The 24882-nt window shown below is 42.3% G+C and overlaps 1 protein-coding gene across 4 annotated transcripts in view; it reads left to right on the top strand.

Annotated features, from left to right (window-relative positions):
* The first annotated feature begins 1952 nt into the window (after positions 1-1952).
* The window catches only part of RNASEH2B (ribonuclease H2 subunit B), a 59576-nt gene continuing 36646 nt past the window's right edge, over positions 1953-24882 (top strand). For 2 of the 4 annotated variants that reach the window (XM_042909991.1, XM_042909905.1), the window contains exon 1: positions 2783-3162. In XM_042909991.1, coding sequence (XP_042765925.1) covers positions 2940-3162 — 223 coding nt within the window. In that variant the 5' untranslated portion in view covers positions 2783-2939. Of the gene's footprint in view, positions 2557-2782; positions 3163-10940; positions 11090-24882 lie in introns of those variants that run through there. The other 2 variants (XM_042910282.1, XM_042910441.1) reach the window with 2 other exon arrangements.

The following is a 24882-nucleotide window of genomic DNA, read 5'->3' as shown; positions in this document are numbered from 1 at the left end:
GACGGAAACGCCAGAAAGTAAATTATACTCTCATTCATAAAACATAGTGACAGTCGCCCATGTGTGCCCTGGCTCCTCTCTGATTTGACTTTTCTTGCCCCCTCATTCTTTACCTGTCCCTTATCCCATTACCCTCCATTTTGAAGATGCCATTCCTTATGTGTTCCATCCATGGTCTTAAAACTGCATGTATCCTTTTAAAAGATAGAATGTTTTAAGTGGGTTTTATTTTTTAATGTTTATTTTTGAGAGAGCCAGAGAGCAAGAAAGCATGAGCGGGGGAGGGGCGGGGAGAGAGACTGGAGACACAGAATCTGAAGCAGGTTCTAGGCTCCAAGCTGTCATCACAGAGCCCCACGCGGGGCTCAAACTCACCAACGGCGAGATCATGACCTGAGCCGAAGTCGAACGCTTAACCCACTGAGCCACCCAGGTGCCCCTTATGTGGGTTTTTGACTTATCTACTTGGTATTCTATTAGCCCTGCATCTTTTGTTTTTCTCTTAATATGAAGCATCCATGTTGCTGTGTGTACATGTAGTTCATCATATGAACATCTAGTCCATTGCTTCGAACTGTCGCAAAGTCCATGTATAGTATGCATTGTATCATCATTTATAATAACAGTTTGAAATAACCTAAATATTGCACACTAGGGAATGGCTAAGTAACCTCGGTACATTAGCAGTATGAAATAATGCCTCCATTAACAATACTCTGGATGCCATGGGAAACATGTTTATACAATGTTAAGGGAGAAATGCAGACAAAATTGTCTTTACTCTGTGCAAACTACCTCCTAATAAATACATATTCATACAGCCAATGGCCGGAAAGGATCAGAGAATGAAAACAATTCTGTATGTCAGAGCAAGGGAACTGTGGGTACCGTTTCTCTTGTAGCTGTTAATAGCGATTATGGTGTGCCTGGGAATTTAGCCTACACACGCTTTTCCCCTAGTATAATCTTGGGGGAGGGAAGAGATCAGAGCAATACTAATCTGCTGCCTGTCCCAGCGTTGGCATCTGGATGTCCCTCCTGAGGCAGAAGGGTGTGTCCTCCAATTTCAGCCGCATTTGCCACCACCACTCCCCATGGGAAATTGGACTGAAATTGAAACTCCTTTCAGAAGGCTGAGATAGATGGAGTTCTGCCAAAGTTAACTATCTTCAAGAAAAGGGAAGTGCATTAAGCTATGTAAAATATTATTCTTCCATTCGTGCAAAAAGACACGCACTTGTACGTGCATGGAAAATTTTTGGAAGAACAGACAAGAAACTGTTAACAGCAGTTGCCCCCCCTGGGGATGGAGATTGGGGATCTGGGGTAGGAGGGAGACCTATTTTTCTTTAAAGTATAAGAGAAGTATTTATTATTTTCTTTTAAGAAACCCTGTACCAGGTACCACTTTTTCAATTAAAATTTTATTTTTCAAAGTTTAAATCACCAAATTTCATGAACTTAATTTTTAAACATCCCTTTGATTAAAAAAAAAAAACACAAACTTTTTACTTTATTTATCTGTTTAGAGAGAGAGTATGGGGGGGGGGGGGTTGTGCAGAGAGAGGGAGAGAGAATCCCAAGCAGCCTCCACACTGCCAGTGCATGCAGGGTTAACTTACGAACCCTAAGATCATGACCCGAGCGGAAACTGAGTCCCACGCTTAAGGACTGAGCCACCCGGGTGCCCCTTAAATATCCCTTTTAAAATGTCTTAAATTTTTAACTCGTTACAAAGATTCTCCCCAAATAACAAATTCGTATTTTGAGCACCTCTTTTTAGTGGTGAGAGCTAAGCCCAATTCGAAGACTACTTACAATGCATTATGAATCCACAAAGCACAAAATACTGTGACCTTAATTCCAACGCAGAATGCAACCGACAAACAAGATAGACTAACAAGAATGACATCAGGATTAGAATCTGATGGCAGTCGTCCTTAACACGGATCTGCTGCAGGCTTTTTCCTCCACGCTTGGTGTTCGTGTTCCCCAACCCTCCGGGTGCGGCGGCCTCATCCGTCCCGGGGCCCCCCCGCTCCCAGGGGGGGGCCCGGCCTCGCTCGCTCTCCCACCTGGGACTCCTTCCGCCGCCGGCCGCGCCGCCACTTCGCGGGCCGAGGCTCCCCCGCCCGCCGCCGCGTCCCAGGGTGGCCGCCCCGCGCGCCGCGTCACTCCGCGCCCTCGGTGAGGACCTACCACTGGCCGCGCAGCGGAGGGGAGAGGCCGCGACCCTTCCCCTGCCGGCGGGCGACGCGCCACCACTCGGGTCGCCTCGGCCTGGCGCTAAATTTAAAACCATTCACAGGCGCGGCCGGCTGGCTGCGGAAACGAAAGTTAATTCGTCCCGCGGGCCGCCTCCTGGGCTCCGCCGGCCCCTCTGCGCGCCGCGCTAGCGGGGATACACCCTTCCCCCGCCATCTTCCGCCCGCTCCGGGCAGGTCCCGCGCTCCGCGGGTGAGGCCTGCTCGCGCCCCGCGAAGAAGGCGGGCGGCAGGGACGGCATGGACGGCGGGGACCGGGCTCGCGCCCGGCAGCACGTGTTCCTGCTTCCAGGTAAATACGCCCGCCCCGAGCGGCGGCGCGCCTCGCCCGGCCCTCCGCCCGCGCGGTCCGGCGGCGGCGGCGGCGCGCGGCCGGACTTCCACCTGGGGCGGCGGGGCGCGCCCCACGTCGGCTCTCGGCGCTCGCGGCCCTGCGCGCGCACCCCAGCGGGTCCCACTCCCGCGCGGAGCCCGGGCGCCGCGGGCACGGGCGCTGCGCGTCCCCGGGCCCCCGGTGTGGGACCAGGTTCTCTCCCCGACGCGTCGCACCCGCTCTTGGTCACTCCTTACAGCTGGCTGCGGGGTTTGCAACCCAACGCCGAAAGCGCAGAAACGGGCCGAGCGTTATTTCTCCGGCTGCGGTGGGCTGCAAGGAGCGGCCCAGGCCTGTGGAGAATGACGCGGGCTCAGGGTCTCGCGGCACGCTGTGGGGCCCGGAAGTGCCTGTTTCGGGGGGCAGTTTGCTGTCCCCCTCTCTCTCCCCACTCGGCAGCTGGCCCAGCTCTGGGTTCCTGCCGGATAGGATCCAGTGAGCCCGGAAAGGCCTCAGACGCTGTGCACCTTTCTAACAAGGCCCAGATGATGGTAGGGGTTAGGACAAGTCTTCAAAGAAAGTCAGGTGGGTAGTTAATGACATAAGTGATGGAGCCAGGCCCTTTTTCAGCCTCCCCCTAGGTGGTGAGGGGCCATCCGGGGTCTGCAGAGGATTGGAGAAATAGATAGTGAGATACCGCACGCGATGGGCTCCAGGAAGTGTCAGAATCAAAGGCGTTTGGGACTAGGGAATGCAGGCCCGTCAAGTTTGGCCCTCTTGTAGATTGATACTTTGATATGATGGCATAACATTGGAAATAAGGAGAATCCTTGGTTCACTGTGTTTAATTTTTAGGTTTAGCTCAGCAAATGCAGTGTTTTTACAACAAATCATGGTCTGATGATGTTATAGGTATGTAGCAATCTAGACTTTCATGATGAATATTGAAAATTCTTACCTGACAGTGTGTCAAGAATATTTTTGTGTGTATGTTTCACTTTTTCTCCCTTTATAGTTATTACACACAATACAGTATACAAATTTAAGTGTGCAATTCAGCAAATACACTCATGTATTTTCATTGTGTACATGTACGTGTACACCCCTGTAATCATCCCCCAAGTCAAGATGTAGAACTTTTTCAGCAAGCTCATGCTTGCTGCTAGATAGCCACGGGTCAGTGCTGACCTTTGTCACTAGAGATTTGTTTTGCCTGTTTGGGTAAGTGTGTACTCCTGTAGGTCTGGCTTCTTTCACTCAGCAGTATTTCTTGAGATTCATCCATATTATGTGTAGCAGTGGTTTGGTTTATTGGTGGATTTGTGTTTTCGTTGTTGTGTGTATTTTATTGTATGAATATCCATACTGTTTATTTCCTCTGCTGTGGGTGGACATTTGGATTGTTTCCACTTGGTAACTATTGTGAATTGCACTTTTTTTTTTTTTAAGTTTATTTATTTTGGGAGCAAGCAAGAGAGAGGGGGAGGGGCAGACAGAGAGGGAGAGAGAGAGAGAGAATTCCAAGCAGGCTCTGCACTGTCGGCACAGAGCCCAACACGGGGCTCAAACTCACCAACCTTGAGGTCATGACCTGAGCCGAAACCCGAGAGCCAGATGCTTAACTGACTGAGCCACCCAGGCACCCCGTGAATTACACTTCTAAGAACATTCTTTTATGAGGCTTTTGGTAGAAAGAGGCACTCATTTCCCTGGCGTGTGTACCCAGGAGTGGAATTACTGGTTTTGGGGATCTGTATGTTCAGCCTTAGTAGATGCTGCTAACGGTTTTCCCAAGTGGTTATACCGATTTACACTACCACCAGCCGTGTGTGAGAGTTCCCATTGCTTCACATCTTCACCAGAGATTTGTATAGGCAGTTTTTTAAAAGTTTTGTATTTGAGAGAGAGAGAGGGAGGGAGAAAGGCAGAGAGAGAGGGAGAGAGAGAGAATCCCAAGCTCAACATGGGGCTCCATCTTGCGACCCTGAGATCTGGACCTGAGCCAAAATCAAGAGTCCGACACTTAAACAACTGAGCCACCCAGGTGCCCGGAGATGTATATATGCTACAACCATTAAAGCAAATTTCAGGGTTTTGATAGAATCTAGCAAAGGCCTACTCGTATACATGTTTTACATTAGAAAAATCTTCTTCTTGTTTTTGTCGCATCAATTCAGTGAGATTTTAAGGGTAGGAACTCCAATTCTTTCACAATCAAGTGCATTATTATTATTTGGATACACACAACGGCTGCTGATAATTTGAGTTTCTTATTTTGTTCTGTTTAATTGGTATTGACATTTTTATTCTTGAAAATGCATATATCCTCATCGTATTAAACACAAAAACCTGGGGCACCTGGGTGGCTCAGTCGGTTGAGCTTCTGACTTCGGCTCAGGTCATGATCTCACGGTCTGTGGGTTCGAGCCCCGCATCCGGCTCTGTGCTGACAGCTCAAAGCCTGGAGCCTGCTTCAGATTCTGTGTCCCCTCTCTCTCTGACCCTCCCCCGTTCATGCTCTGTCTCTCTCTGTCTCAAAAATAAATAAACATTCAAAAAAAAAAAACCACAAAAACCTTCATTAACTATTGCATCCCTGAAAATTAAAAAAAAATGTAATGTTTTACTTCTTTTTGAGAGAGAGACAGAGACAAAGTATGAGCAGGGAGGAGCACAGAGAGAGAGAGGTAAACACAGAATCCAAAGCAGACTCCAGGCTCTGAGCTGGCAGCACAGAGTCCGACGCGGGGCTCGAACCCACAGACCGTGAGATCATGACCTGCACCGAAGTCGGATGCTCAACCGACTGAGCCGCCCAGGCACCCCATATCCCTGAAAATTTTAGGTTTAATGTGTTTACTGCTGGACTGTGAGAAGTTCAGTCTGCTTCCCGTTCAAAGCTGAGATGTCCTGTGGCCTATGAACTCATTGGAGAGGGCTGAGCCAGCTGCTCAGGAGCTGCGTTGTCTGGCTGGCTTGTTCTTTACCACTACTTGAGCTTCCTGTTCCTGCCTGTCCGGCCGGCCTTTAGTGCCACCTGCAGGCTTTGAGCGTACAAACATTGGTGGTTTCACAGTTCCTGCAGTGCAACAATGCTACTCAAACTTGAGGGCATAGGTCACCTGGGGAACTGGGCCCCAACGCCAGGGTTTTTGATTCGGTGGCTCTCCGGAGAGGCCTGAGAATGTGCATTTCAAACAAGTTCCCAGGTGACGCTGATGCTGTCGGTCTGTGGACACCACTTCGAACCCCCGCACTGAGACAGCCCTTGGGAGTGGGTAGAGAGGAGTAGGAATGGCCAGCCCCAGGTTTAGCTCTCTTTTCGTGGGCCGGAATTTGTGTCCTCAGGGGTGTGCGTGTAAGTCCAGGGTATGAGGCCCATCCTCACAGACACATATTTGTGGGTTTTTTCTAGCAGATGAGAAATCAGCTATGGTAAGCTATGCATTTGAGACAAGGAGACTATATCCTCCTTGGAGTGAGCACCATAGCGCCAGTCAAATTGGGCCCTTAATTAAGAAAACAAAGATTATAGAAGATTTTTCAAGAATATTTGGTGGAAGCCGTTTGTACTCAGTTTTAGGACATTTCTGGGATCGGAGGAACTTACTCTGTTATTGGAACACAAGCTCATTAACCAACAGATGAATAGAACTTTAGAGATTTACCCATGAGGCAAATGCAAAGCCACTGGTCCTTGGGATGACACTTTTTTCTTGCCATTTAGTTCATGTTGTTTATCAAGTTGTCTACAATAACATTGTGTTATACATTGAAGGATATATTAAAAAGGACTATTTAGGCCTCTTGCTTTTTAATTCCTCTGGAGAAGTCAAAATTCCCAGAGAAACAAAAACTGAAACTTGGAAAGGATACTTGTGAGGTAGTAAGGCTTAGGGCCTTCCTTGACTTTCATAGGCTGCCAGGGACAGAACTGCCTCCCATGCAAGCAAGACAAGCATTTCTTGTAGTTTGGGATGGCCTTCAGTGTTTCTCCAAAAAGGCCTGTGGGTTCTAGCCTATTCACAGTTTTAGTTACTGTAAGAGACCATTAACATCTCTATCTTTTAGAATTTGGTATAAGTTTCTATCTCTCTTTGCTGCCCTAAAAATAAATGTTTAAGCCATATTCTTAATATTTTTCTCTAGTCTAAGTTTTGTACACTTGTCAACTCTACTAGGTTGGGATAGACCCTAACGTGAAAGGTGGGCTGGGAACCGATTCACCAAGTATAGAAGTCTGTGTGGATTGTTTGTGTGGCTGCACCCTGTAGCTGGACCATCTCCAAGGAGATGTCAAAACATTGGAAAACCCTAATGTTGTGTGAGGGAAGAAAGGAAGGACAGAAATGATCTCAGGACCAGTAAATTGATTTGGGTTAGCTTAGGCTGAAAGCATCCCTCATTCAGCCCCCTGATTAAAAAGCCCCCAGATCAAGGTAGATGCCACATCACATTTTCAGCTGTAGACAAGTTTTGCAATAAAATTATTCACCTTTATCTCCAGAAAACACACGTTCAAAAGCATTTTAAGAAGAATTGTATTTGTTACTTCTTTCCCCACAGCATGAATAGTGCCAGCTTTTGCACGGTAGAGGATGGGTTGCTTTTGGGGGGGAGGTAAGAATCACAGGCCGGCCGGCCTGCCTGCCTACCTTAGACATTCCAAATACATTAATGAGCCTTTTATGAGAGGCAGCATGATGATCACAAACAATACGATCCTCTTTGTCTCTCCAAATAGAATACAGAAATAGATTTGAAAGCATTGTGAGAATGCAGGCTTTAGAACCATGTTCTAATTAAAGGATTAAAAAAAAATCAACTTTAAAAGGCAAAAGTAGTTTTTGTAATTAATGGTAGAGACAATTTATATTAATGTTATTTCTGATTCGAGTCTTGTAACTTTTTAATAAGCCCACAAGAAACACCTCTTATTTGAAAAAAAATAATAATAATAGTGTGAAGTATGTGGTAAAGGAAGAATTGCTATAGACCCAAATGACTTTTTTTTCAGTGACCCTAAAATGCATAAATAAATAAAACTTTTTTCCTCCTTTACCTAAAGGCACATGGTTAATGTCAGAAGAAAACTGTAAGCAGATTTTTTTTTTTTAACGTTTATTTATTTTTGAGACAGAGATAGACAGAGCATGAACGGGGGTGGGTCAGAGAGAGAGGGAGACACAGAATCTGAAGCAGGCTCCAGGCTCTGAGCCATCAGCACAGAGCCCGACGCGGGGCTCGAACTCACGGACCGTGAGATCACGACCTGAGCCGAAGTCGGCCGCTTAACCAACTGAGCCACCCCAGGCACCCCAGATTTTTTGGTTTTTTGTCAACACTGTTTACATGTATGCATGTTTGTGTTTGGAAATCTAGCTTGTGGGCTGAAAGCTTCCTTATTTTCAGAAGAGCTTATTCACAGGGCAGGAACCTGTACTGTACTTGGTAGGAGATGGGGCACAATTCCAGCACTGGTTTTAGACAATCTCTGAATAATTAAGCTCCGCTTCTTGGGAGATTTGTCTTTTACTGAATAGTCTTCTGCAGGCCGTCAGCAGCACAGGAGTCTCTGAGTTCCCCAGCATGGAGCATGTTTAACATTTTCCACACAAATCCTGAGGCTGGTTTTGTCTTTACGAGGCTTTTTTTGGTGGCGGTTCCACCGACCTTTTCTCAGACGGCCACTGGATCTGCCCTATCTGAGCACACTCTGAAGCGGGTGGACTTAGTCGGTTGTCAGTTGTGCAGTCAAGCTGAGCCTGATACTGTCCCGCTAGTAATTGTTCCGAAAGATTTGGGATATTTATAAGAACTTTTAACTCTCACACATTTATCCTCCAGGGCAGAAAAGAGTTTTCATAAAAGGAAAGTAAGAAATGTTCACAATTTTTATTTGAGTATGGTTGTCACCTCATGTTATGTTAGTTTTAGGTGTGCAACATAGTCTTTCAGCCACTCTGTGTGTTATGTGTGCTGTGCCCACCACGAGTGTAGCTGCTGTGTCACACACCCTGCAGTACTATGATACCATTGGCTGTCCTCCCCATACCCTACCTTTTATTCCCATGACTTGCTCATTCTGTAACTGAAACCTGGATCTCACACCCCCCTTCACCCCACCTCTTCTCCTCTGGCAACCGTCAGTTTGTTCTCTGTATTTATGGGTCTTTTCTGCTGTTTACTTTGCTTTGCTTTGTTTATATTCCACATGTAAGTGAGATCATACGGTATTTGTCTTTCTTTGTCTATTTCACTTAGTATAATACCCTCTAGGTCCATCCATGTTGTTGCAAATAGCAAGATTGTATCGTTTTTATGGCCAAGTAATATTCCATTGTGTATGTATGTATACACACACATTTTACACACACACACACACACACACACACACATAATCACATCTTCTTTCTCCATTCATCTATTGATGGACACTTGGGTTGATTCCATATCTTGGCTGCCGCAAATAATGCTATAATAAATATAGGGATGGCCATAGCAACCTTTTTCTAGATAGGTCACCTAAGGCAAGGGAAACAAAAGCATGTCAAAATAAAAAGCTTTTTTAAAAAGTTTTGACTACATCAAAATAAAGAGCTTCTGCACAGTGAAGGAAACCGTCAACCGAATGAAAAGGCTACTCACTGAATGGAAAAATATATTTGCAAATAATATATTCAATAAGGGGTTAATATCCAAAATATAGAGAGAACTTATACAACACAACATCAGGAAAACAAATAATTTGATTAAAAAATGGGCAGGAGACCTGAATAGGCATTTTCCCAAAGAAGACATCCAGATGGCCAATAGACACATGAAAAGATGCTCGCCATCACTCATCATCAGGGAAATGCAAATCAAAACCACAATGAGATGTCACCTCACAACTGTCAGAATGACTAAAATCAAAAAGACAAGAAATAACAAGTATTGGTGAGGATGTACAGAAAAAGGAACCCTCATGCACTGTTAGTGGGAATGCAAACTGGTACAGCCACTGTGGAGAACAGTATGGAGGTCCCTCAAAAAATTAAAAGTAGAATTGCCATATGAGGGGCACCTGGGTGGCCCAGTCGGCTAAGCCTCCAACCTTGGCTCAGGTCATGATGCCTGTGTTTGAGCCCTGCATTGAGCTCTGTGCTGACAGCTCAGAGCCTGGAGCCTGCTTTGGATTCTGGGTCTCCCTTTCTCTCTTCCCCTCCCCCACTGCACTCTGTCTCTCTCAAAAAATAAATAAACATTAAAAAAATAAAAAAGAAATACCATATGATCTAGTACTTCCACTACTGTGTATTTACCTAAAGAAAACATAATTTTTTATTTGAATAGCAGAAAAGGGGGGCACATGGGTTTTTCCCATATCCTCTAAGCTTTTACCATGATGTTAAGACACAAACAACTTATCAGTATTTTCTAAAGTGTTGTAATAAAACATACCTAAAACTAGATTTATGCTATTTATTGGCTCTGTGTCCTTGGACAAATTGCATCTTCTTTGTAAAGCCTCAATTTCCTCATCTCTAAGTGGGGAGAACAGCTCTTTCTCCTAAGCTCCCCTTTGCACCCCAAGATCTTAGTCCCAGACCTGGGACAGAGTAGGCATTCGGTAAACATTCACTGAAGGATGCATGTCTCACGTGCCATTTTTTCCTGCAGTCTTTGCTACACTGCCCTTTGTCCTCCTTTTACACTTCCATCCAAATCCTACCCCTTTCTTCAAGGCCTGGTTCAAAGTTAGTTTCCACAAAGCTAAGCCATTTGTATAGACCACAAATGAATTCCAGTATTCTTCAATTTTTCTCATTTTTCTATTTCTGCCTTTATTTCACTCTGCACTCACACTCCTCACTAAAATACTCAGGGTTATTGGGGTTATACAACATATCTCTGTTTGAATGCCCGTGACTTTGGGTCTGCCTGGACTCTCCTGCCTGCTCGTCTTCACGTTCTCTGCCTGCCAAATGCCTGCCTGTCTCTTAACCTCAGCCCCTGGCTCCTCCAGGCAACCTTCCCTCCGAGCCTCTCCCCTGTGAGTGTGCGAGCTCGGGGTCCCTTCTCGGCCACCTACGCATCTTGTGATTATTCTGTCCACTATCCTTTTTATGTAAAGATGTATCGAACCCCCAGTACATGCCAGCAGCTGGAGAGAATCCACGTGCGTTCCGCCTGCATCACCACCACCAGCTCCTCAGTGCTGGGCACCTTGGCCTGAGGCTCCAGAGCCCTCCCCTGCCCAGTGCCTCTGAAAGCAGAGGCGTGCCACTGAGGACTCCCAGCCTTTTTGTTCAGAGGTCCTTTATCCGTGCCTTTTAAATATCTGCCTTTCTAGGTATACCTTGCCTTTCCAGGTATGACTGTTGCTAAAGTGGAATGGGCTGCCTGCTGGAGTGGTCAGATCTGCATGTTCTGATGCCTGTTTTATCATCCGCCTCTGAAACGCCGAGGATCCAAGCTGGCCGAGGTCTCTAGGCGGAGCTAATTTCTCTGCAAGAGTCTAAGACATTTGGTGAGGCTCTGCTTTATCAGTATAGAATAGTATAGATTAGACTATACTGTACTATACTATGCTATACTATACTGTATATTTTAATAGTAGAATATTATTAGAACAGTAATACAGACCCAGTGCTGTATGGAAACTTTACCCAGTTCCCAGTATGGAAACTTTAGCGATGCAGAAAAATATAAAGAAGGAAATAATTTATCTATCATCTTGCCACTGAGAAATAACAATTTTGGAAATATTTCTTTCCAGTCTTTTTATATTGTATGTATCCTAGTGTGAACTCCGTGTTTTTCATTTTTTTTTCTCATTTTTTTATTTTTAGCTTTATTTCACTGTTTATTCTTTCTACTTATACTATGAATTTATTTCTTTTTTAAGAAAAAATTTTTAATGTTTATTTTTGAGAGAGAGACAGAGCATGAGTGGTGGGGGAGCAGAGAGAGAGAGAGAGGGAGACACAGAATCAGAAGCAGGCTCTAAGTTCCAAGCTGTCAACACAGAGCCCGGTGCGGGGCTCCAACTCACGAACTGCAAGATCATGACTGGAGCTGAGGTCGGACACTTAACCAACTGAGCCACCCAGGTGCCCCTGAATTTATTTCTATTGTAACAGATATACCAAATAGGTTTTGCTTCAGGGCACCTAGGTGGCTCAGTTAAGCCTCCGACTCTTGATTTGGCCTCAGGTCATGATCTCATAGTTTGTCCCTGCATCAGGCTCTGTGCTGTCAACGTGGAGCCTGCTTGAAATTCTCTCCCTCCCTCTCTCTCTCTCTCTGCCCCTCCCCTGCTCATTCTCTCTCTCTCTCTCTCTCTCTCTCAAAAAACAGTTAAAAAAAAAAAGTATTACTTCACAGCATAGACTGCATATTTTGAATGGATTATCTTTAACAGTGGGTAAAGACTGAAAATACAAATAGATGCAGGACAGGTGAACGTAAATTCACAGAACCATGATGGCCACAATGGCAAGCTGGGATTCTTTGAAAGCCATTTGAGGTTGAAGTTTTTAGGACAACCTTGGCCTCCTGCAAACGTCCCTTGGTGTGCTTACCATAAATAGGATGCCAGTTTGAGTAGACCATGAATCTGGCTTGGTATGGAAATTACTATGCATTTAACGTTGAGACCTTCATCCTAACTGTGTTGCAAAACCTGGCTAGCCAGTTCATTGATCCCTGGGAAGGGCCGGCTGTGTGTTGGGGGTAGAGGCGGGGTAGAGAGTATACAAGCATTGGGACTCGGGTGTTGCAGCGCTTAGAGGTCCAGGGCTTCTGTCCCCCTGAGAGTTTACTTCCTCTGCTCAAACCAACTTCCTCCACTTAGTAGATAATAGGCTGCACGCTGCACCCACGCCTCAAATCCCCCAGTGTCTACTGGGAGAAGCTGCCCCTTTTCTCTTCTTCTCTTACAGCCTTTTGACTGGCCCCACTGTGATCACATGCAACCCCAGCCTCACCCCCCGTTAGCTGTAGCCTTGGAGGGGCAGCCTCCACTACAGCACCAGGTGGGAGACGGGGAGGACAGAGGGGTTCTGGAGGGTAGGGAGCACTTTTCCAGAAGAAGGAATGGCGAGGCTGGGCAGCGCAAGAGCTAGCTGCTGCCCTCACCCCCCGGTGTGCCTGAGCTCTGGCCCGAAGCCTGCACTGCGTGTGACGGGGTGGTCTCAGCCGAGCATTCTCAGTTTCCCAGTTCTTGGGGGTCTCTTTGGCTAGATGGCGTATAGGTGGGGCAGAGGTTTATCGTATGAAGAAGTAGATTTGGGCTGTAACTTGCGCTCTTCTTCGTTTACCCAAGGTGTGTGTAATTTCTAGGAAGCCCATCTTCTAGGTCCTGTGTCTTCTAGGTCTTATACCTTTGCAGTACACTTTGATGTCTGCTGTTGTATTTGACCCTCACGATGGCCTTGGGAATTAGTCAAGGCAAGCTTTATCATCACCATTTTACAAGACTTGGAGAAGTCAGACAATCTGTCCCAACACCCCACAGGAATTAAATGGCAGACACTCCAGGCCCTCCCTGGGTGTCTAGGACCCCTGCTGTAGGCCAGAGGCCACTCTGCTGGCCGAATGGTGGCATCCCACCAGGATGGGAGAGGCGGGAGGATCAGAAAGGGCTGGGGTTCCCTCTGTTGTCAGTTTGATGACGAGGGACCAGGCACACCGCCTGTCCTGGTGCCAGCCCTGGTTATCAGTAGACATCCCAGTCGGGTCTGTCCTTTCTGCCTCTCTAGAATATTTCTGCTTCGCAGATATTTCAAAAGCTTAGCTCCATCTGTACGTGTCGTTGGTCTTCGTGACTCTGAATTGCCCGCCATCCTGAAGTTCTTCATCAGTTTCTTCTTCAGCGCACAGGTCCGTCCTAGAAACATGGCTATTGATAGGGGCAGCCTTGAGAAAATGGAAAGCTTATCTTCTATGGCCTTGGTGAAGGCCGGTTTTTGGTTTTTTCTTTTTTCTTCAAAGCTTTAAAATTAAAAAGACATTCTTAGAGGAACCCATTACTTGAGAATTATTTTTCTGGGGTGTACCTCTGTCTAGCTTTCTTGGTTTGCCTCCTGTGGCGTTGAAGGAAACAGAGTGCCCCAAAGCCAGGAAAGTGACCCAGATCTCTTTGATGGCAGTGGTTAACATCTTGGGAAGGGAAGACATATAGTCATTGCTTAAATTAACATTCCTGGAAGTGGCAAGTAACTTAAAAATTATGCTGATTTGTCTTGCGTGCATTGCAAGTGTCCTAGCCAAGTGTTCCCAAGGAGCTGTCCCTGGCGATCAAACCAAAAAGAACCAAGGGGGGGTGAATATGTTCTAATGGCTGATGACTGCAAAAAAATGAACCAGAACCTATTTAGGACAAGGTATTGCATGAGCATGAGAGTGATGCTCGCATCTTTTTTTTTTTTTTTCCCTATTAGATCTTCTTAAGAAAACTGAATAGCCTTGATATAGTATCTAAAAATAGAGTAAATGGTGCTTTGATGTCTGTCCTTTCTTCTCCATGTAACAGCGGGTGTGTGTTTCTCAGAGCTTATCTGCTGTGTGCCAAAAATCAGACAGGGTCACGGACAAATGTCCGTTGCTTCCAAGTCATAAGAACACTTGGCAAAAAGGTGGCTCTTTCTCCTGTCTCATGTCTTTGAACTTTAAATGATACGAAGCAACTTGTCTTAACCAAGAGAGGGATAAGAAAGAGCTGCCAAGTTTAAAAACTGGTTGGTAAGTAACTTCATATCAACGGCACAGCCCATACCATGTAGTCTGAAGATGAAAAATAATGTTGCATTTTGGCTTCTACAAGACTTCCTGACCAACTTTTCAATATTACATAATGGTTAAGTCTGTGCAGTGATACACGCTGTGCACAGGCAAGTTTTCTGTGAAGACTTGGGGGTGTATGTAACTGTGTAGAGGATGTTGTATTCTCTAATGGGAAGAGCAGTTTCCTTTTCTTACCTTTGGTCAAACTTCTTTATCTGTTTTTATCGCCTGATGTTTCTTGTTTCCCACGACAGATTTCTCTCATCGTTTGTTCGTATATTTTTTGATCCAGCCCTTTTTGTCTCTCTCGCTTTCCCCAGCACCCCCGCCCCTCTTTTCCTTCTGCCGCACCCCTGGCAGTGTGGGAAGCCGGCTGGATTGGAGTGGGGGCAGCTGATTAGACGACCCTCTGGTCCTCAAAGCTGAACAGGACACAACAAGAGAAGACAAATGGGTCTGCGACGTCTTCGTTGTAAGAGAACAGGCGTGGAAGATAGTCACTGCGCCTCAGAGCTGCAGTTTGTGTTTTCTGAGTTAATGCGGATGGGATTTGAGATGAAGAGTTTCTCTCAAGTGTCTCTTAAATCTTGGCTCTCTGTCCAGCTACATAGCTCTGTGACCTTGAACAGGTTTCTTAACTTTGGGCAAGTTTTCCACCCAAAAGAGTGGGAATCAAAATAGCACCTACCTCATAGAAATAGTAGAAGGATGACATCATGTAACTTGTGTCAAGGACGTTGCCTGGTGTGGTGGATGCCCAATACGTATTAGCTATTATTTGCTGTTTTACATTCATCGGACACAGTTGTCTCTTGATCACTGGTATGTTTTCTTTAAAGTTCAAATGTCAGGAAGGTAGCAATGAGACTTTCCTTTCTGTTGAGGTGTTTAGATCGGGATGGTAAACAGATGGAGAATTTGCTGCTAGAGTTAATGGTGACCAGTGGGACATAAAATTGGGTCTTTGTAGAAAACACAAAGGCCATAAGAAAACTGCCGTGGAATTGGTTAGACAAAAGCTAGCAGGGCTTGAGACAATTGGCAATTAGCAAGTTTGAGATATCACTGAGTCCAAAATGGCCCAAAATACCAAGTACCTATGTCTGAATTTTTTTATTTTTCTGAAAACACTTTTGGCCAGCATGGCTTAAGTCATCTCTTACATAAGAGAAAACAGTCAGAAAAAGAAGGGTGGGAAGCTTACTCTTTAAAAAATGTAATTTGAATCTTATTTTATTCAGCGTAGCTTTAGGTGTTTCATATGAGTCAATTTTCTAGATAAATGAAGTTCAACTTGTTGGTTATCAAAACTTGTTTTACTGTTTCTTACTGAGCTTTTTCTAAAGTCAAACAACACATTCATGTAACGTTTATTGAGCACATTCCATGTGCCAAAAACTGCTGGGTACTTTACTGTATGTTGGATTATCTTCATTTTCGCCCCTAAAATGAATATTGTGTTTTGGCTTTTAGAAAAGGATATCCTGGTCCTAACTTAGTCTCTTCTTAAAAAGCTAATCATTAAGCCCTTAGGTAATTCTGTGTTTAGAATTTTTAACCTTTATATTTTGATCTTATTATTCCCTGCATATTCTTAATGTTTCCATGTCACTGAGAGAAAGGGAACTGATTTTTAATTGTTTATTACATGTTCTAGGCACTTTGACATATACTTAAGTTTAAGAAAAACTTATAAAATTTGGGGGCGCCTGGGTGACTCAGTCAGTTAAGCGTCCGACTTCGGCTCAGGTCATGATCTCGCGGTTTGTGAGTTCGAGCCCCGCGTCAGGCTCTGTGCTGACAGCTTGGAGCCTGGAGCCTGCTTCGGATTCTGTGTCTCCCTCTCTCTCTGCCCCTCCCCTGCTCATGCTCTGTCTCTCTCTGTTTCAAAAATAAATAAAACATTAAAAATTTTTTTTTCTTTAAAAAAACCTATAAAATTATTTTATAAATGAAACAACTGAGGCACACAGTTCATACTGTGCCGAAGTTCATACTGCTGAGCAAGAAAAGGAACTGAGAGTGGGTTATGCGGACCTCTTTGTCTCTGGATCTTGTACTCTTTTTTTGTGCTGACATTATCAAAGAAATAGGCCTTAGTTACAACTAGGTTAATAGAGGACAACCCTTTTCCAACTCCCACTCTCATACACTTCTTATTCTTTCTAAACGCAGATTTTTTTTCCTTCCTTAATTAATTTTGCTATCCTTCAGCTGTGCTAGATGCAGGTAAAAGTTAGAAAAAAGATAGAACTTTTAAGCTTGTGGGTAAGGAAATAGTCCATAGGATGACCCAGAATTTTCCAGATTTAAATGAAAATAAAAACACTGTGACTTTTATAGAGCCTTTAATTTATAGTCGCAAGTAACTTTGTGTGCCTAAGGCCAGGTATAGACTAAAGAATTTATCAGAAGTCTTATAGCAATATGAGTTCTTTACTCATGCTAAGCCTTCAAGATTCGGTGGGGGTAAATCCACCCCTCCATAAAAGCAATGAAAACATTGGCAAAGATGGCCAAAATCAACTTTTTCAAAACTCTTGAAATTAGCCAAAGTCTTCCAACAATCTGAGAAGTGTTTATTCAAGAAAAACTGCTGAATCTCATTAAGCAGGGTTTGTGGCATTGTAACTTGAACTGCTCACATCTCCCTCTCTCCAGGTCTACAGGAACCTTGAAAACCAACAGTCTTGCAAACATGGTGCTTGTAAAAACCAGCAGCATTGCAACCCCTGGACGGGACAGGCCTTGTTGGAGCTTCTCCAAATGTTCCATTCCCAGAGCATTGTCCCTATTTGACCTGTCTTGCAGTTCCCTAGAAAAGCTAGATTGGAGCTCAGAACTTGCTCTGCAGGAAATACCCTGTCCCCAGGGCCTTTGTCAAAAATAATCAGTGGCAATTGTTAATATATCAGCTCCTGAGGGAGCAATCGCAGTTGGGCAAATAAGAACCTGGCCAAAAACTTAAAAGAAAGGTACGGGGAGAAGATATCCATAAGGGACTTTGAAAAGCTCTGACATATTCCTAGGAAATTAAAAGGCCGAGCACATATTCAGGACGGTATGCATGCCCAGGAGAGACCTGAGAGGGCCCTAATCTCTCACATTTAGGTAAGCAGTAAATAAAAGGTAAGGTAGAAGTTTAAATTGGTTGAGTGTTGAGGGCATGTCCCAAAACACATGCAGAACTCCTTAGCAAATGTTGGAAGGTTTATTTGTTCAAAACATTTAAGGGAATCTCTGACTACTCATTAGCTAACCACTAAACTAACTGAGACATCAGTGGTTACAAGCGTAACAGACTTTATAGGATTAGTCCAGGAAGGTCACTAAAAAAACAGCAACAACTACAATGATGACAAAAAGCAGCAACAACAATAAATCCTAGGGACTTGGTGCAGGGGGTTCTGATTTTCAGAATTGTCACATCAATCATTATATTATCTAAAATGTCTAGCTTTTTGTTTTTTTTTTTTAAGGGTGTGGGACACCTGAAGAAATAGGAAAGTAGGTTTGTACACAGGAGAAGAAAAAAGTAGTCAATAGAAACTGTCCCTGAGGGGGCCCAGTTGTTGGACTTATTCTGTGAAGATTTTAATCAGCTCTTATAAATACATTCAAAGAACTACAACCAATTATATCTAAAAAATTAAAGTATGATAATGAAGTCTCACAAAATAAAGTATATCAATAAAAAGAGATAGAAATTATAAAAGAATATATAAATTCCAGAGTTGAAAAGTATAATAACTGAAATGAAAAATTCATGAGCAGGTTCAATAGCAGATTTGAGCTGACAGAGGAAAGAATTAGCGAAACTTGAAGATAAGCTAATTAAGATTATCTAGCCTAAGGAACAGAGAGATAAAAATATTAAGAAAACTGAACATAGTCTCAGAGACCTATAGCATACCACCAAGCATAGCTGACATATGTATAGTGGGAGTCCCAGCAAGAGAAGAGAGAAAGAGGTAAAAAGAATATTTGAAGAATGGCCAGACCCAAATAGATGAAAAACATTACATATCTAAGAATCTCAACAAACTCTAAGTAGGATAAACAGAAAGAGATCCATGCCTACACACAGCATAGTCAAACTGTCAAATGATGAAGAAAGAATCTTGAACGCATCAAGAGCAAGTGATTTATCAAGTACAGAGATCCTCAGTAAGATGAATAGCTGACTTCTCATTAGAAATCAAAGAGCCCAGAAGTTAGTTGGATGGCATATTCAAGATGCTGAGAGAAAAAGATACTCAACCAAGAATTCTGTATCTGGCAAAACTACCCTTCATAACTGAAGGATTCTCAGATACAGAAGAACTGAGAGAATTCATCACTAGTAAACTTGACCCTCAAAAATCATGAAGTTAGTCCTTCCAACTGAAAGGAAAAGAGACTAGATGGTAACTTGAATCCACACAAAGAATGCAGAGCACTGGTAAAGATAAATATAGATAACTACAAAAGACAGTAAAAATGTACTTTTGTTTGTAACTCTTTTCTATCTGATTTAAAATATAACTTCATAAGCAAAAAATATAAAATGGTTGATGGGCTTATCATAGATAAAGATAATTTGTGTGTATATGTATATATGTACACACACACATAGATATATGGCACATAGTAATAGCACAAAGGAAGGAGGGGAAAAGGAATATATTGTGGGAAAATTTCTAGATACTATTGAAATTTTCAAGTTAATATTAATTTGAGCTACATTGTTGTAAGTTAGGTTGCTAATTATAACTCTCAAGACAACAACTGAGAAAATTGCTCCCCCAAAAGTATGGTAAAAGAAATGACAAGGGAATTAAAATAATGCCCTAGAAGATATCTATTAAACACAAAAGAAGGCAATAATAGAGGAATACAGGATCAAAACCATATGACATATAGAAAATAAAGTTAAATGGCAGATATAAATCCTACCTTATCTGTAATTACATTAAAGGTAAATGCATTAAACATTCCTATTAAAAGGCAGAGATTGGCACAATGGGGAGGCATGATGCAACTATATGTTATCTACCAGGTGCACACTTTAAATTAAAAGACACACATAGGTTGAAAATAAACAGATGGGAAAAGGTATAATGCAAACAGTAACCAAAGGAGAGTTGAATGGCTCTACTAATCATATGAAATAGACTTTAAGACAGAAATTGTTGCTAGACACAAGAGTAGATACTTTATAATGATAATAATGTTAGTCTATTATATAACATATATACACCTAACAACAGAGCCCCAAAATAGACAAACCAAAAACTGATCAAATTGAAGGTATATATACACAATTGAATAATATTAGTGGGAGATCTAAATAATCCATTTCCAATATGGCTAATACAACTAAGAGGAAGATCATCAAGGGAATAGAAGACTTGACCAACACTGTAAAACGACTAAAGAGACATCCATAGAACACTCAATAATTGTGGAATACACATTCTCCTTAAGTGAACATGAAACATTCTCCAGAAATGACCATATCACAGGCCATAAAACAAACCTCAGTAAATTTAAAAGGATTGATATTATACAGAATATGCTCTCCAAAAACACTGAAGTGAAAATAGAAAGCAATAACAGAAACAAATTTTGGAAATTCACAAATACGTGGAAATTAAACAACACACTCTTAAAATAACCAATGGATCAAATGAATCGAATGAAAATGATACATTATATATCAAAAACAGAAGAGATGCAGACATATGAGTGTTTAGAGCAAAATATGTAGTTGTATATGGCTATATCTAAAAAGGAGAAAGATCTCAAATAATCTAAACTTCCAGTTCAAGAAACTAGAAAAAGGAGAACAAACCAAACCCAAAGCAAATAGAAGGAAAGAAATGAAGATCAGAGCAGAAATAAACAAAGGAGAGAATAGAAAAACAACATAGAGAAAAATCAATGAAGCCAAAGTTGGTCCTTTTGAAGAGATCAATGAAATTGCCTAATCTTTAGTTAGAATGACCACAAAAAGAGAGCGGAGGGGAGAGAAAGAGAGAGAAGATTCAAATTACTAAAATCAGGAATGCAAGAGGGGACATCACTAATGATCTTACAGAAATTAAAAAGGACCCTGGGGAACGCTATGAACAACTGTATTCCCATAAAATAGATAACTTAGATAAAATGCACAAATTCCTAGAGTGGCATAAATTACCAAAGCCAACTCAGGAAGAAATAGACAATCTAAATGGACCTATAGCAAGTAAAGAAGTTAGTAAATTAAGTTTCCCATAGGAAAAAAAAAAAAAAGCCCAATCCTACATAGCTTAACTGATAAAGTCCACGAAACATTTAACATATTGGGGCGCGTGGGTGGCTCAGTCGGTTAAGCGTCCGACTTCGGCTCAGGTCATGATCTCACGGTCTGTGAGTTCGAGCCCCGCGTCGGGCTCTGTGCTGACAGCTCAGAGCCTGGAGCCTGTTTCGGATTCTGTGTCTCCCTCTCTCTCTGACCCTCCCCTGTTCATGCTCTGTCTCTCTCTCTGTCTCAAAAATAAATAAACGTTAAAAAAAATTAAAAAAACATTTAACGTATTAATATTAATCCTTTTTAAACTTTTCAAAAGGAAAAAGAACATTTCCCAACTCATTCTGTAAGGCCAGTATTACTTTCATACCAAAACCAGACAAAGGCATAGGAAAAGTATAGATCAATATCCCTAGCAAACATAGATGCAAAAGTGCTCAACAACTAGCAAACTAAATCCAGGAGTATGTAGAAAAGGATTATAAACCATGACCAAGTGGGATTTATCCTAGGAATGCACGGTTAGTTCAACATACTGAAATCAATCAATATACCATTTTAATAAAATAAAAGCCCCAAACCACATAACCATCTCAATAGCCACAGAAACAGCATTTGAAAAAATACAGTACTTTTCATGATTAAAAAAAAAAAAGTTAAAAAATTAGGAATAGGGAACTTTCTTAGTCTGATAGAGCACATCTATAAAAAACAGGTAACATGCTAACACATTTCACACGAAAGTGTTTTTTTTTAATGTTTTTTTTTTCAATTTTTTTTTAACATTTATTTACTTTTGAGACAGAGAGAGACAGAGCATGAATGGGGAAGGGTCAGAGAGAGAGGGAGACACAGAATCTGATGTTATGAAAATACTTTAGGTATATTGGGTTAAGTAAAATATATCATTGACACTCATTTTACCTATTTTTAATTTTTATTTTACCGATTTAAAATTTTCTAAGTGACTCACATTTGTGGAATGCATGTTATTTCTGTTCTGGACCCAGGGCCTCCAGGTTCTGGTACATGTGGGCCCTATCCCCTGTCCTGTAGCACTGGATGATTGAGAGGTTAAGGGTAGAGCATGGGGATTGATGAAAATGGGTGGAGAAGAAGTAGTCGGAGATAAAGGGGTGTAATGAATGCAGTCTTGCTCTGAGAACCGGGGCCTTGTTTTATTCACAGCTGTATCCTCAGTGCCTAGGTTAATACCTGGGCTGGTAACAGAAAACTGGTTATAAAATAAAATAAAGATTGGCAATAAAATAAAAAAGATTCGGTAAGAGGGTGGTGTCTATTACTAAATGGTTATTTATTCAGCACTTGATACTTGTTAGGTCCTGCTGTGGGTACACAGAATCTAGCAGACAAGAATGCAGTTCAGTGAGGACATATGTGGCATCTGTCAATGGTCTGACCATGGGATGGATGTACGAGCTGCCCTAGGGGAATACGGGAACTAGAGAGTGGTAGTTGGGGTTTCACAAAGTTAGCTTGTTGTTGCCAGGTTTCTTTGATTGCACAAGGCAAAATCTTTGCCTAGTAATTTTTTTTTTCACGTTTAGGGAAAATATACTTAATTTGCAGTCTGCACTTTATGTAAAATCACCTGATTTCCGAATATTGGCACCTAAATTCAGATTTTTTTTAAAGGCACACATCAAACAAAACCCTTCTGTGGCTTGGGTTGGGCCCAGGAGACAAGGGAAGATTTAGCTGGTGAAGTGAATGCATAATTCCTTTGACTTCTTAGCCATCAAAGCAAAGTACTTAACCATTGCTAGGCACCGGAGGCCTTAGACCTCCTCGTCTCTGTTGTTATCCTCTGTCTTAAGGTCTCAAGTTCCATGTTTTTTTTCATCTTAGCAGCTGTTATATTTGGAGTCCACATTTGTGTGATAATTTCACCCAATATCTTGCTCTTCCATGGAAAGTCCAAAAGCGTCTCATGAGTAGAGGCTGGGTCGGCTTTGCTAATCAATAGTTAATAAATGAATGACTGAAGTAGGGAGGAGAGATTAGTTTTAAAATCCATTGTGTCGTTGAAGAGGAAAAACAACCTGAGTATAGCATCTCACTTGGAATTCTGTGTTGAAAGATTGAGTCCAACAGCAGTTCATTTTATTGGCACGACTGAGAAAAGATGACTTTTCTTCCCTACCAAATAGACATTTCAGCATTATCTACACTAATACCTCTCAAAGTATATTCCAGAGAACCCTGGCATTTGCAGCAGAACACATTGTCAGTATTTATTTGTGCTTATAAATCCAAAGTTCTTACAGTTTGACATTTTAGGCCATACCTAATCCTCGGACTTAGCGCTCTTCCTGAGAAAAATGGAAACAGTGCTTCCCTTGTCTAGTTGTTAAAAATATATTTTTCGGCCCTTTGGTGTTTGTAAATTTTAATTATTTTAAGCTCTGCAGGAATGGGAAGGCTGAAGGAGACCTGGCAAGAATCACCACAACTGGCACTTTCTATTAAAAAAAAAAAGGAAACAGAAAAAATCAATAATGATTCACCGAGTTAACGGTGAAAGATTTACTGTGGTATTGATATAAAATAAAGGGTGTATTGCCGAAAGAGAGAGGTCGCCTTTTCTGTGCCTGGAGACACAATGGAGATAAGCAAGGCTGGACAAGTGAGAAACGGCAGGGGCAAGGAGAGAAACCAAAACCTGTTTTCGTTTTGTGGAAACGTTTTTAACAGTGCTAAACTTTATCCTTTACATTTTTACAAGTTGCAGAAAGGAAAGTCTTAAAAGATTCTTAAAATTAAATCGGTATGGTTCCATTTGTATCACATTCTCCCAAAACACAAAACTGTAGAGACGGAGAACAGATTTAGTGGTTGCCAAGGGTTGAAGATGGGGCAGAGGGTTCTCTGAGGGTTGGCACATCCTGCGGCTCTGTATTTGTGAGCGTAAACATTTAAGATGATTTCCTCTTGGTCTTTTTCTCATTGTGAAATGACATGACCGGCTTTAAAAAAATTATTTTTTTAAATTCCAGTAGAGTTTTATTGGCACATACATACGTTAGTTTCCGGGGTACAATACAGTGATTCTACAATTCTATACATTACGCAGTGCTCATCATAGTACTTGTATTCTTTGTCCCCATCACCTATTTCACCTATCCCCCAACCCACCTCCCCTCTGGTAGCCGTCAGTTATCTGTAGTTCAGAGTCTGTTTTTTTGTTTGTCTCTTTTTATCTTTTTTCGTTTTTTAAAATTCTAAATATGAGTGAAATCATATGGAAAACGGTATGGAGTTTCCTCAAAAAAATTAAAAATAGAATCACCGTATGATCCAGTAATTTCACTACTGGAAATTTACTCAAAGAAATGAAAACACTAATTTGAAAAGATACGTGCCCCTGTATGGTTATTGCAGCATTATTTACAGTAGCCAAGATACGGCAGCAACCCTAGTGTCCGTCGACTGATGAGTGGATAAAGAAGAGATGATAAATATATGACGGAATATTACTCAGCCATAACAAAAGAATGAAATCACCATTTTCAGCAACGTGGATGGAGCTAAAGGGTATAATGCTAAGTGAAACCAGTCAGTCAGTGAGATGACCTTCTTCGTTCCTGGTAATATTCTGTGTCTGTTATTAGCAGAGCTATTTCATCTTTGTTTTTATAAGTAGCATGATAAGGGTGATGTATCTTCTTCCTTCATTGTAATCTGCTAGTGCTTTCAAGTATGTCTCTTACAGGCAGCATATGGTATTACCTAACGTTTTTAACCAATCTGAAAACTTCTGCCTTTGAATTGGGGTGCGCAGAGGTTTATGTCACATGTGACGATTAATAGGGTTAGGTTTGCGTCTGTCAGCCTCTGTTTTCTCTGTATCTCATCTGCCCTTTGTAACTACTTTTACTCTCTTTCTGCTTTTTTAAGACTGAGACGGCATAAGAAACTCACAACAGTATGCTTTCATTTCCCCCATCCTGGCCTTCGTGCTATTGCCGTCATGTATTTCATTTATATGTAGGTGGTAAGCCCCACACTAACTTGTTATTTTTGTTTAGTCAGTGATCTAAAGACATTCAAGTAATAAAACAATTCTTATTGATTTGCCCCTGTAGTCACCATTAACGGCACTCTTCATTTCTTTGTTTAGATTCATATTTTCATCTGGTATCGTATTCCCTTTTTCCGGGACTTCTTTTAGCATTCCTTGGTAGTATGGGTCTGTTGGTGGTTATTGCTTTCAGCTCTTGCTGTCCGAAAAAGTCTATTTTAAT

Source organism: Panthera leo, chromosome A1 (genome assembly GCF_018350215.1).
Source record: "Panthera leo isolate Ple1 chromosome A1, P.leo_Ple1_pat1.1, whole genome shotgun sequence".
Classification (NCBI taxonomy): domain Eukaryota; kingdom Metazoa; phylum Chordata; class Mammalia; order Carnivora; family Felidae; genus Panthera; species Panthera leo.
This window is presented reverse-complemented; position numbering and strand designations above follow the sequence as displayed.